Here is a 13,549-nt window from a genome sequence, read left to right as displayed (position 1 = left end):
GGCACTTCCCCTATAAAATTTAAAAAATTTATGCCCTACAAAAATAATGAATTTAGGAAAACATCACATTGGAAAGAACATATTTAACACCTGGTACACATCAAAGCATGTTATGTTGTCATAACAGATGACACCGGTATCCATTCATCCACAGGTTGAGTTCAATAAAGTAATTAGAATATAATAATATTAATAATAATAACAACATTGGCGTCCACCAATCTATTTATATGAATAATAATAATATATATATACGATAACATTATCGCATAATGTCGAGGTTTTACCAACACAAGAATAAATCAAATGAATCAAAGTTTACAACACGCATCACCTTATAATCACCAAAACAAGAATAATTATAAACTTAAGAACCAAGAAATTAAAAACAAAAATAAAAATAAAATAAAAAAAAAACCCAACTTTTTAACCTTTTCCACTTTGTACTTCGTCGCTATATCCATCATTCAATTTTAAAAAATTAAAAAAAAAAAAAAAGTTTTCAAAAAAAAAAAAAAAAAATCGCCCGACAGCCTATACTTTGGATTTGTGTTTCCAAAAGCCATGAAACATATAGGAAGATGCATAGCATAGCAAACATGACTCTTGGAGGCCAAGTAGTGTGTGTGTGTACAAATTATATATGATGATGATGATGATGATGATTCCAAAAAAACCAACCGCCTCACGGGTTTCATCTGCTTCAATTTCAACTGTTTTTGCACCGTTTCATTAAAGTCATGTGTTTTAGCGACCGGTTTTTGCACGTTTCATGCCACTGCTGGTGTTGAAGGGGGACACGCTCCCACTGGGTCCCGGACTATCTTCTCGGAAATTGGAGTTGAGCATTGCTAGCTCCCGTAATTGTTGTCTTTTTATATAATCTTGGGATTCATCCTGTATATTTATTATCAGATATTCAGTGGAGACCCTTAAAGTAGTATTTTGACGCGAATAAGAATAAGAAAGACTAAGAGAAGATAAGATAAGATACCACAGGTTTGAGTAATTCTTCGATTATTTCTTGAGCTTGTCTGAGCCGGATATCAACAACACTTGCTGGTAAATCAGCTTCAATCAAAATGTGGAGTGGCTCGTTTAGATGTTCATACCCTGGTCTTCCTCTTAGTTTCTCTTCCTATAATAATAATAATAATAATAATAAAAAATGATGATCCAAAAAAAAAAAAAAAAAATTAAAAGTAATTAAAAATTAAAATACCTGTTCGGGGTCCTTGATTGAACCTTTTCCTCTTATATAAACGCGACAACCCGTTGTACCTTCTACCCGTTTTAGCGAATTGCCTCTGGGTCCGAGAAGCCTTCCAACAAAGTTAAACTAGAGTCCAAAAATATATATATGTTTCAAGATTAAATTAAATTATTATAATTTATAAATATAAAATTTCCATTATAATAAAAAAAAAGTATACATTTGGATAGGTATCAACTGGTATCTCTAACCGCAAAATTCTCTTGACAGTGTATGCACTTGGACTTGCTGGAGCTCCTTGCCAGTCCATTGTTGTTCCAGGTGGCCCACTTAACCTCTGTCATCAGTCAACTATTGGTCAATTCATGATCCAAAAATAGCAACCTACTTTCCTTTATGAAAAAATAACAATCTACTTTCCTTTATAATAAATGCTTATTTATGCAACGACATTTCATATTATTTCCAAATTGATTCATTAAAGTAAACTTAAATACAAATTATGTATGAATTCTTAATTAACTTTTATATGTTTCTTGAACCCATTTTTTTATTTCTGCTTCTACATGACTTATCACCACCACTACCAAAATCTAAAACTATAAACCACAAATCAAATGAAACCCTAATTTTATACAAATGAAAACGAAATATGATTCCTAATCAAACCCTAAAATCGAGAAAAAGAAAGTTAAGTCTTGAGTCTTGGGTAAAATATTGCTCTGGAATGAACAATTTTGGAAAGTAGATTACTATCTTTTGTAACAAAAAAAGTAGGTTGCTTGAAAAAAAATAAAACAAAAGTATCTTCTTATTCTACATACTTGTCCTAATACTTTCTTAAAGAGAAAAAAAAAGGTTGCAAACAAATTAGGACAAGCCGAAAAAGAAAAGTGTTACAATTATGTTTAGAAAAAAAGTATGGAGTGAAAGCTTTTTGGAACATAATGAATAATCAGGTCCATAAAAAATCAATGTTAGAACATGCGAGAAATAAAGAAACAGAAGATAGTGTTTTTTAAGGCTTATATGATCATACACATTGTATTTATCTCTTAAAACAAAGTATTATCGATTAATATAACATCATATAAAAAAAAATAGTAAATTGAAATACACAAGTACCTCTGGTGGAAGACCATTCCAGCCACTAATCCTACTCCCAGGAACATTTGACATAAGATTTGAAGATGCCATGGGACTTGGACTTCTATGGCGGAGTCTATCAAGCTCATTAAACCCTTGATTTGGTAGCATACTTGAAACCCTTACAATCTCTGAAAAAAAATAATTGGATTTGAAGCAATTAGTCAAAATGTGGAAGGATGAAATGATTTAAGTTTCATCTAATTCATACATGAACTTCAATGATGAAGATGAAGAGGGCATTCACATCTTTTACACATCTCATTGACATCAGTCTCAATCATAGTCAGATACATGTAGTCAAGTACAACCTAAAACTTTTTGTTACTGGACTGAAACTGAAGTCAATTGGACAAAAGTTGCAATTTTGTGTTCAACCCAAAAAGGTGAGACAATGACTTGTTTCGTATCTCGTGCAAAAGACATGATTGCCCTCGTTCACCATCAAAAAATAGTTGTAAAAAGTTTGTCTAGTTTTGTCAAGTCCAGTCTTGTCCCTTTTAACAAACGCAGCCTAAATGTGGGACAAGGGTGTAAGCTTTTATAGTGTGCTCATCTAACAAGATTATTGAGTAAAGTATGGGTGTCAACTGTAAAATGGGAATTGATAAGCACCAGGTGTAGATTGTAATGGCATCACCAACACTAAATCTAACACCATGAGGAAACACAGATTTCAGTTGATAAAGAGAATTCATGCCATAAGTCATTAATATGTCTCCTCCGTCTATGAAGAAAGTATAAAAATTGGACAACTTACAATGGTAAAGATGTAATAAGATTAAGAATAGTTTATAAATTGAGTAGATGAGTAAAGTTTCCGAAGTACTCAATGAAGGGAAAACCTCCATTATTGGTCCGAAAGGATACAAGGAGGGATCTACATCACACAATCGGACAATTCTCTTTGCACAAAGTATGAACTCAAGAACTACAAAATCCAGGAATTAAGATCTAGGAAATTGAACCTTGATTTAAGAGCCTGCTGCATATGGGAAGAACTTGCATAAAAGGCTGGAGCTTCTGATGCTCCTCCAATAATTCAGTCAAGTATTGACTGCGACAATAGCAAAAAATAACAAGAAAAACAAAAAACCAATCAGAAGACAGCGTTGGATAGATCAAAAACAAACAACCATGAAGAACCCTAAAAAGAAGATGAAGTTGAGAATCATGAAAACGAGAAGAACATCAAAATTGACGAACCTGTCGACATCTGCGTTACTTCTAATCAGTGGAGAGACAGCTCTTGCTGGAGAGAAGTTGGGATTATACAAACCCGACATGGGATAAACAAGAATCCAACGAAAGAAAGGGTGGAAAATGAGTAGAAAAAGGGGGAGGCGGGGGAAGAGGAAGAGGGGAGGGGAAGAGGAAACAATATAAAAAGAAAGGAAAGGAAAGGGTTTGTGTTGGTGCCAATAATAAGGAGGCAGGCAGAGTACAAAAAGGTCGGTCAAATTCAGCAAGAAATTGGGGCAAATCTTTCTTTACTGTTGGTTACTTTACTGGATATGACTCGACTCTGTTTATCCGACTCCTTTTCATCATTATTAACCTTACAATCTTCATTTCCACTCTTTATCCTATATAATAATAAAAATAATATTCTTAATATAATATTTTACAAAATTCATCCTGGATTTTTACATATAAAGTATTATCTGTATACAATTACAATGAATTTTTACCATAAACTTAAGTCAAGAAAATTTATGGTGGTTTGAACATGTTTAATGTTCATGTTCTTACTCTTGAGTGTTGAGTGTCATTCAACTTCATTGTATGTGATTATCTATAGTATGTGATTGTATCTCCCTAACCCTACACTTTTGGGTGAGGCAAGATTGCATTCGATTTACATTCTTTTTACGGTATAAGAAAAGAGTATTTGATTGTTATTGTTATTGTTATTACAATGTATTTACAGTGAAAAATTAATGTTAAAGTTCATTAAAGTTTGGCACGGTATTAACATGTTAGGTGTGCTATATAGGTAAAACATTGCATATAAGTATGGTGAATTTATATAAAGTTTATAATGTAGTGATTAGAATATAAAAATGAAAGGTTATCTAATCAAACTCTCACCTCCTTGTTTGAATTTCATAATTACTAATTAGAACCTTGTATTCTTGTTTCTATCTGAACACATCCTCGACACTTGTAACGGGCCGGAATTTTCAGGTATTTATTTTGGATTTATTTATGGAAATTGTGAGTGGACTCGGCGAGTTGGAGCCCAGACTCGCCGAGTAGGATCGCGGATTTGGGCATGGGTTCGCGTCCGGACTCGACGAGTCCAAGAGTGGACTCGGCGAGTCCACGCTGTATGGTGAAACCCTAATTTCCGGGGTTTGCGGCCTATTTAAAGGGCCTTATGGACGTCATTTGTGCTCACCCAACCCTTAGAGAGAAACCCTTGTGTGCTTGAACATTTTGAGAGAGAAAGGAAGCATTATTGACCCTTGTGTGTGTCATTTAGCAAAGAAGGAGAAGATTCTAAGCAAGAGGAAGCAAAGGAGGTTGCTATTCTGTGGATTTGAAGCTTAGATCATCAATCTGGAGGTATGATTTCGGATTACTTTCTGTTTTGTGATGAATAATGGGATCTAGGGTTTCTTATGGACATTTATGGGATGATTTGATGCCAAATAGTTCCCTTCTTGTGTTGAGGCTTTGGATCTGGATCCATAGAGGTCCAGAGAGCCTCATTCTTCAAGCTTTATGTATAGCAATGGAGTTTATGACCTTGGGTTGTAGTATTTGAGACAAAAACATCATTTATGATCATGTAGAGATTATATGTGCATCAAGATAGTGACTTTACATGCTAAATATGCTTGGAAGGACTGGATCTATGGGTTAATGGACTGGATCTGACCTTATGAGCAAGTTTGAGTCATTGCATGGCACGGACTTGCCGAGTCCGAAGAACAGACTCGGCGAGTAGTATGAATGTTGCCCGACCACATAGCGAGTGGCCTTGCCGAGTTGGGGAGGGTTGACTCAGTGAGTCAGGGGGAAGTTTGAGTGGACAGGTGGACTGAGTCAAGCTGGACTCGCCGAGTTGTTCTTGAGACTCGGCGAGTTGAGTCGTGGTGGCCCCACAACTCATGCCAGGTGGAACTCGTCGAGTTAAGAGGATACTCGACGTGTCAAGGGAGGATTTCAGGGAAATCAGTGTATACGCTCAGACTCGCCGAGTCGCTATTGTGCACTCGCCGAGTCCGGTCAAAGTTGACCGTTGACCGTTGACCTAAGTTGACTTGTTAAAGAGTAGTCAACCTTAGTTGGGAAAGTGTTAATTAGAGATGTATTGTGATATAGGAGGACTTTAGCTCGGGGGGATCGAGCACTAGTGATTTCAGGATTCACGACTTACCGAGACACGAGGTGAGTCTTCTCACTATACTTTACCTTGAGTAGGTAACTAGAGTTATGTGATAGAGTGTTTGTATGCTATGTATGTTATGTGTTGTACTGCCTTATTTCTATGTGATTTATGTTGTGCATGTTTACAGAGTTAGAACCTGAGGGTTCATAGAGTTTGGGTGCACGGACCCACAGAGTTATAGCCTCGAGTGGCTAATATGTGTTATATATGGTATTTTGGGGAACTCACTAAGCTTTGTGCTTACAGTGTTTGATGTTATTGTTTCAGATACTAGTGACCACCGCGGGAAGGCGCCGACTTGATCCATACACACACACGGAGTTTATACATTTGTGATCTTGGGATTTTGTATTGGATAATTAATATGGTTGTTTTATGAATATTTAATGAATTATGTTTTATGAAAATTTAAAAATTTTGTTTTGAAATTTACGGTGTTACAATTTGGTATCAGAGCCTTGGTTTGAGGGATTCGGGTACACCTTCGAGAGTATTTGAACTCAAACTGAGGATTTGGAAAAATATTTTCAAAAGAAAATTTAACTTTTCTAAGAGTAAAATATTTTTAGAGAAATTCAAGGAAGAAACGTATGTACGATCAGTCAGCGCCCGAACGGTGATTTCCCAAAATACCCTTATATTATATGTTTATGGTGTATTCTCTTGTTAGAATAGGCTAGGTATTCTTATTAGGACTAGAGTGCCCTGATTTGTGATGCCTTAGCCTAGGGAGATATGAGCTGCTATGAGATGCTTGAGAGCGAATAGGTAGCAGCGAGGAGCTTATGAGAGATTTGTTAGAGAGTGATAGAGTACTTGGAATTTAGGATCCGAAGAGGAGGATTTGGGGTGTGTACTGAGACGGTGTGGACAGTAGTATTGGGCCCGTACTACTGAAAGCACTGGGGCGGTGCACGGTCCAAATGAGAATCTTTGGAATACCAAGAATCAAGGAGGGATGGGTTGTCGAGTGTGAGTATGCTCGAGCGGATTCTAATTTATCGTATGTTGTATTTCAGAGGTTGATCATGGTAAGGACACGTCATATGCCAGAGGGTGTCGGGGCTAGTGATGAGGAGATCCGGCGGATCATTCATGAGGCGGTGGCTGCGGTCATTAGAGCAGAGATACCAAAGATGTTCGGGTCTATTAAGACCGCGCTGATCGAGACTTTCGACGAGCGTTATGCCGCTCTTTCTGAGGCTGCGGTTGCGGCGGCCACTGCAGCTGTTGTTGCTGCTAGGCCGCAGGGTTGTGACGCGTTGCTGTTCCGGGAGTTCAGCAACACGAAACCACCGGAGTTTGATGGGACCCAGGACCCGGTGGCGGCTATGAGATGGATTTCTGACATAGAGGGGTGTTTCTTCACTTGCTCATCTCCTGAGCATCTGAGAGTACGGTTCGCGCTGAACCAGCTTCGCTTGGGAGCGAAGGACTGGTGGAAGTTTGTCACAGCACATTTTTCGCCTGCTGAGCTTGCGGCAGTGACCTGGGAGAGGTTCACTGCCATGTTCCGAGACGAGTATGTTCCCCAGGTGGAGCGGGAGCGGTTGGCCCAGGAGTTTCTGACCCTCAAGCAGGGTACTGAGGGTGTGTTTGAAACCCGTCTGATTGGGTCGAGTCAGCAAATTAGGCTGACTCGGTCAGACATTCATTGTTTGATTTGTGGCTTTCTCAGGAAGATAGCTATCTCAAATTGCTTACCGGGTCAGCATAATACACATGGCTGACTGGAAAATAAGACAGTTCTACCCCTCCCTCTTTATTCTTCTTTCCTCTTGTTCCATCGTGCCCCTAGAAACAAAGAGAGAGCATACCCAAAAAAACGCAGCCGCACATTGTCTCATCTACAGTCGGGATCGCCTCATTGCCGGTCGCCGCCATCTCGCCGGATAGTGCCTCATCGCTGGTCGCCACCTTCTCGCCTCACCTCATCTCTCCAGTCGATCGGACATAAAATCTCCAGGTAAAGCCCTTCTTCTACTATGAAATTGATTATGAAATTAAAATTAGTTATGAAATTGATTATGAAATCATATTATCAATTCATATCCAGGTAAAGCCCTTCGTCTGATAAGGATTCATTCTTGCTTCCTGTTCGTTCGAGCCCTTACATCTTAATCCTACTTTAATCCCTTAAAAATATAAATCTCAATTTGGTATTGATATCAATTTATATTCTGAAATTGATTATTTTGTATCAATTGTGATTAGAATCACTTATTAATGATCGAGGAACTGTTTTGATCTGGAACTCGATTTGAAGAAAAATGATTATATGAAATCAATGATAATTTTGACGATTTTTACTAAAAAAACAATCGATGTTCATGGGGATTTAATTGTGTTGTGTTTGATCTGAAACTTTATTGGAAGATTGATTTTGGATGTTTATTAAAGGAGATGATGTCGTTCATATGTTTAGTTAGCAACAAAGACATATGGATTCCAAAAGGGTTGTTATGATTTATGGATTCAGTCAAAATTTGGTTCTTGATGCATAGGAACTGAAAGTGAAGGAACTTTAGCCAACAAAACCAAAATATGAACAGTAAAGACGACATATGGATTCCAAAATGGTTGTTGTGATTTATGGATTCAATGAATTGTCAAGTTAAAATAGAATTGAAATGTCAAAATTTGGTTATTAATGCATAGGATCTGATTATGTAAAAATTGGTGATTATGTCATTGGCAAATGTTCTTAATGAATTATTTAAAGATCTTTATGATATGGAGGGGGAGTTCTTCAAACAAGTTTTTTTCTCTTTTAAAAAAACTTTATAACTTTGATTTAAATTAGTTGAATATTTATGTTTTAGGATGTTGGTTTGGAACGATTGTGATGTAATATTTTTATAACAAATACCAATATGAAAATAATATTTTTTTTATAATTATTAAACAACTTCATATATCATTGTATAGATCATCAGGGTAAAATGATCATTTTGCATCAGTCAGCACATTTAGTCAGATGTACAATCAAACGACATAATTTCTTACCCAGCCAGAATTTATTACCCAGTCAGACCTTTCTCAGTCAGCACTTTCTCAATCAGCAACTATCAAACGGGACCTGAGTCTGTTACAGTGATCACCAAGATGTTTCACGAAAGGGCGATGTTCTGCCCTGAGCACGTGTCCACTGAGCAGGCACGTATGAGTCGATATTTGAGTATTTTGAGATGGATTCGGGAGTTCATGGCGAACTCCTCATACCGGACATTTGCCGAGCTTCAGGCAAATGCCCGGAAGAGGGAGATTGAGCTGGAGACCCAGGCTAGGGAGGAGGCTGAGTCTCAGGGGAGGGATCAGCGACCGGTACAATTCCAGCCGGTAGCCAAGCGGGCCAAGCCCGCTGATCCCAAATCAGGGAGCCAGAAGGGCCGCACTTATGGAAAGTGCGGCAAGGGTCATGATGGAGTGTGTAGAGTGGGATCTTGCTACAAATGTGGCAAGGAGGGTCATATGGCCAAGGACTGCCCCAAGGGGTTTGCAGTATGTTTTCACTGCAACCAGACCGGACACCGAAAGGCGGAGTGTCCGCAGTTGCGGGGATCAGCTCAGGGAGCACCTCAGGGATCTGCCCCTGCCGCCTTAGAGCTACCGGGAGTGGGCCAGTGAAGGCCGAGACGCCGAGGGCACGTGGGAGAGCATTTCAGTTGACCGTTGAGGAGGTCCGCGCAACGCCCGATGTCGTGGCTGGTATGTATTCTTTCGTGTATTTATTATAATGTTGAAATATTATACTTATATTATGTTATGCATAGGTAATTTTCTTGTGAATTCTGTACCTGCCTTGGTATTATTTGACTCGGGTGCGAGTCGGTCCCTTATATCGTTGGCTTTTAGTCAGCACATCAGTATTAGTCGCGAGGCACTAAGTCGGCCTCTAAGAGTTTCCATAGCTGACGAGAAGGCGATATATGCCACGGAGGTGATCCATGGGTGCGTACTCGAGATTTTCGGTGTTGAGTTCCCGATTGATTTGGTTCCTATTTCCATGGGGGATGTTTGTGTCATTGTGGGCATGGACTGGTTGAGCAAGTTCGGTGCGGTTATCGACTGCGAGCGACAGCTAGTGACCATACGAGACCCTAGTGGGGGAGTTCTTACAGTGTACGGCGAGGGTACCTGTTCTGGATCAGCATTTTGTTCGGCCGCTAGGGTGAGACAGCGTTTACAGCAGGGTTGTAAGGGTTTTGTGGCGTACGTGTCAGATATGCGGGTTAATACCGGGAGGCCGAGGTCGGTGGAGGAGGATCCTATAGTGCGTGAGTTTCCAGATGTTTTTCCGGAGGAGTTGCCGGGGGTGCCTCCCGTGAGACAAGTAGAGTTTGGTATTGATTTGGTCTCGGGGGCCGCACCTATTGCTAAGGTGCCTTATCGTCTTGCACCTCCAGAAATGCAAGAGCTATCCTCGCAGCTTCAGGAGCTGCTGCGGAAAGGGTTTATTCGGCCGAGTAGCTCGCCGTGGGGAGCGCCCATTCTGTTTGTAAAGAAGAAGGATGGTTCACATCGGATGTGTATTGATTACCGAGAGTTGAACAAGCTGACGGTCAAGAACCGTTACCTGTTGCCGAGGATCGACGATTTGTTCGACCAGCTGCAGGGAGCATCTTGGTTCTCCAAGATCGATTTGAGGTCTGGATACCATCAGGTGAGGGTACGAGATGAGGACGTCCAGAAGACAGCGTTTAGGACGTGTTATGGGCATTATAAGTTTGTGGTGATGCCTTTTGGGCTCACCAATGCTCCGGCAGTGTTTATGGATCTGATGAACCGGGTATGCAGGCCGATGTTGTATCGGTCGATGATCGTATTTATTGATGACATTTTGGTGTATTCGAGATCTAGGGAGCAGCATGAGGAACATTTGAGGGAGATCCTTGGAGTTCTGAGATCGGAGAGGCTTTATGCCAAATTCTCCAAGTGTGATTTCTGGTTGCGAGAGGTCTGGTTCCTTGGACATCTTGTTAACCAGGATGGGATATTGGTCGATCCGGCCAAAGTGGAGGCAGTTATGAGTTGGGAAGTGCCAAGGTCACCCTCCGAGATCAGAAGTTTTCTAGGGTTGGCCGGTTATTATCGGAGGTTTATCAGGGATTTCTCCAAGATCGCAGTACCACTCACTAAGTTGACCCGGAAGGGTGTTGCTTTTTCATGGGGTCCCGAGCAGCAGGCTTCCTTTGAGACGCTTCGCTAAAGGTTATGCAAGGCCCCGGTGTTAGCCCTCCCGGAGGGAAAGGAGGATTTTGTTGTATACTACGATGCATCGATTTTGGGATTGGGAGTGGTACTGATGCAGAGAGGACATGTGATAGCGTATGCATCGAGGCAGTTGAAGCCTCACGAGTCGAGGTATCCCACCCATGACCTAGAGTTGGGGGCAGTGGTGTTCGCCCTCAAGATATGGCGCCATTATTTGTATGGGGTTCGGTGTACGATATACACGGACCATAAGAGTCTAAAGTATTTGATGGATCAGCCCAACCTAAATATGCGGCAGAGGAGGTGGTTGGATGTGGTTAAGGATTATGATTGTGAGATCCTGTACCATCCGGGCAAGGCTAATGTGGTAGCCGACGCCCTGAGTCGTCGGGCGGAGAGTGCCCCGTTGCGAGGTGTGTGTTTGCATTTGATCGTGATGACTCCGATGTTGGACACCATTCGAGGAGCACGGGCTGAGGCAGTGAGGTCGGAAAACTAGAAGAGAGAGCGAGTTGTTGGATTGGTATCGGAGTTCGTTACTGATGGTCGGGGGCTTATGACTTTTCAGGGGCGTATTTGGGTACCGTTCGTGGGAGGTACGCATACCATTTTGATGGAAGAGGCTCATCAGTCGAAATTCTCAATCCATCTCGGGGCCACTAAGATGTATTTGGATTTGAGGAAGGAGTATTGGTGGCCCTGTATGAAGAGAGACGTTGCGTGGTTCGTCGAGAGGTGTTAAACCTGCCGTAAGGTTAAGGCCGAGCATCAGAGGCCGCATGGTAAGTTGTAGCCATTGGAGGTTCCCAAATGGAAGTGGGAACAGATCACCATGGAATTTATCACTAAACTCCCAAGGACTGCTCGGGGGGTTGATGCAATTTGGGTGATTGTGGATAGGTTGACGAAGAGTGCTCACTTCCTTGCCATCAGTGAGAGTTCTTCCGCAGAGAAGTTAGCAGAGATATATGTGAGGGAAGTGGTATCTCGGCATGGGGTGCCGATCTCGATTGTCTCCGACCGGGATGTGCGTTTCACTTCCAGGTTCTGGAAGAAGTTCCACGAGGAGTTGGGTACTAAGCTGCATTTTAGTACCGCATATCACCCCCAGACAGACGGACAGAGTGAGCGGACGATTCAGACCCTCGAGGACATGCTTCGAGCATGTGTATTGGATTTTGGGGGAAGTTGGGATACGTATTTGCCGTTGGCCGAGTTTTCTTACAACAACAGCCATCATTCGAGTATCGGTATGCCACCCTTTGAGCTGTTGTACGGGAGGAAGTGTCGAACTCCCATTTGTTGGGGAGAAGTCGGGCAGCGTGTTATGGGTAATACGGAGATAGTGCTTCAGACGATAGAGCAAATCCAGCAGGTCAGACAGAGGTTACTGACTGCTCAGATTCGACAGAAGAGTTATGCGGACAGACGCCGGTCCGAACTTGAGTTCCAGGTCGGTGATTTTGTGCTCCTGAAGGGTCTCTCCTTGGAAGGGAGTGATCCGATTCAGGAAGAGGGGCAAGTTGGGGCCCCGATATATCGGACCATTTCGGGTAATCGTGAGGCTAGGCAGGGTAGCCTATCGCTTGGATTTGACGGCAGAATTGGGGCAGATTCACGAACACTTTCCATGTGTCACAATTGCGGAAGTGTATAGCGATGAGTCGGCAGTGGTTCCATTAGACGATATTCAGGTGGATGCGAGCCTGAATTATGCTGAGAGACCAGTGGCCATCAGAGATCGGAAAATCAAGGTTCTGAGGAACAAGGAGGTACCTTTGGTCTTGGTTCAGTGGCAGCATCAGAAGGGGTCCGAGATGACATGGGAACTGGAGTGTGAGATGCGAGAGCAGCATCCAGAGTTATTTGCAGAGTGAGACTTCGAGGGCGAAGTCTAGTTCTAGTGGGGGAGAATTGTAACAGGCCGGAATTTTCAGGTATTTATTTTGGATTTATTTATGGAAATTGTGAGTGGACTCGGCGAGTTGGAGCCCAGACTCGCCGAGTAGGATCGCGGATTTGGGCATGGGTTCGCGTCCGGACTCGACGAGTCCAAGAGTGGACTCGACGAGTCCACGCTGTGTGGTGAAACCCTAATTTCCGGGGTTTGCGACCTATTTAAAGGGACTTATGGCCGTCATTTGTGCTCACCCAACCCTTAGAGAGAAACCCTTGTGTGCTTGAACGTTTTGAGAGAGAAAGGAAGCATTATTGACCCTTGTGTGTGTCATTTAGCAAAGAAGGAGAAGATTCTAAGCAAGAGGAAGCAAAGGAGGTTGCTATTCTGTGGATTTAAAGCTTAGATCATCAATCTAGAGGTATGATTTCGGATTACTTTTTGTTTTGTGATGAATAATGGGATCTAGGGTTTCTTATGGACATTTATGGGGTGATTTGATGCCAAATAGTTCCCTGCTTGTGTTAAGGCTCTGGATCTGGATCCATAGAGGTCCAGAGAGCCTCATTCTTCAAGCTTTATGTATAGCAATGGAGTTTATGACCTTGGGTTGTAGTATTTGAGACAAAAACATCATTTATGATCATGTAGAGATTGTATGTGCATCAAGATAGTGACTTTA

General features: G+C 41.6%; 1 protein-coding gene across 1 annotated transcript; it reads right to left on the bottom strand.

Moving 5' to 3' along the window:
- Positions 1–225: 225 nt before the first annotated feature.
- LOC145012055 (RNA-binding KH domain-containing protein) lies at positions 226–3,763 on the bottom strand. The gene is made up of 7 exons (XM_078970822.1): positions 3,566–3,763; positions 3,328–3,416; positions 2,339–2,490; positions 1,434–1,550; positions 1,223–1,339; positions 995–1,138; positions 226–897 (listed from the first exon to the last, which is right to left on the bottom strand). The coding sequence occupies exons 1-7, from the start codon at positions 3,643–3,645 to the stop codon at positions 748–750; spliced, it is 849 nt and encodes a 282-aa protein (XP_078826948.1). The 5' UTR covers positions 3,646–3,763; the 3' UTR covers positions 226–747.
- Between the last annotated feature and the right edge of the window lie 9,786 nt (positions 3,764–13,549).

The sequence above is a fragment of the Lactuca saligna genome, chromosome 8 (assembly GCF_052625555.1).
Source record: "Lactuca saligna cultivar CGN05327 chromosome 8, ASM5262555v1, whole genome shotgun sequence".
NCBI classification, from domain to species: Eukaryota; Viridiplantae; Streptophyta; class Magnoliopsida; order Asterales; family Asteraceae; genus Lactuca; species Lactuca saligna.
This window is presented reverse-complemented; position numbering and strand designations above follow the sequence as displayed.

What these genes read in the sequence shown, in the direction of transcription:
- LOC145012055 (XM_078970822.1), bottom strand. Translation starts at nt 3,645, where the DNA reads ATGTCGGGTTTGTATAATCCCAACTTCTCTCCAGCAAGAGCTGTCTCT. An exon ending in CAGCAGGCTCTTAAATCAAG is followed by an intron (nt 2,491 to 3,327) that starts GTTCAATTTCCT and finishes ATTTTTTTTCAG; the next exon opens with AGATTGTAAGGGTTTCAAGT. An exon ending in CAATCAAGGACCCCGAACAG is followed by an intron (nt 1,139 to 1,222) that starts GTATTTTAATTT and finishes TTATTATTATAG; the next exon opens with GAAGAGAAACTAAGAGGAAG.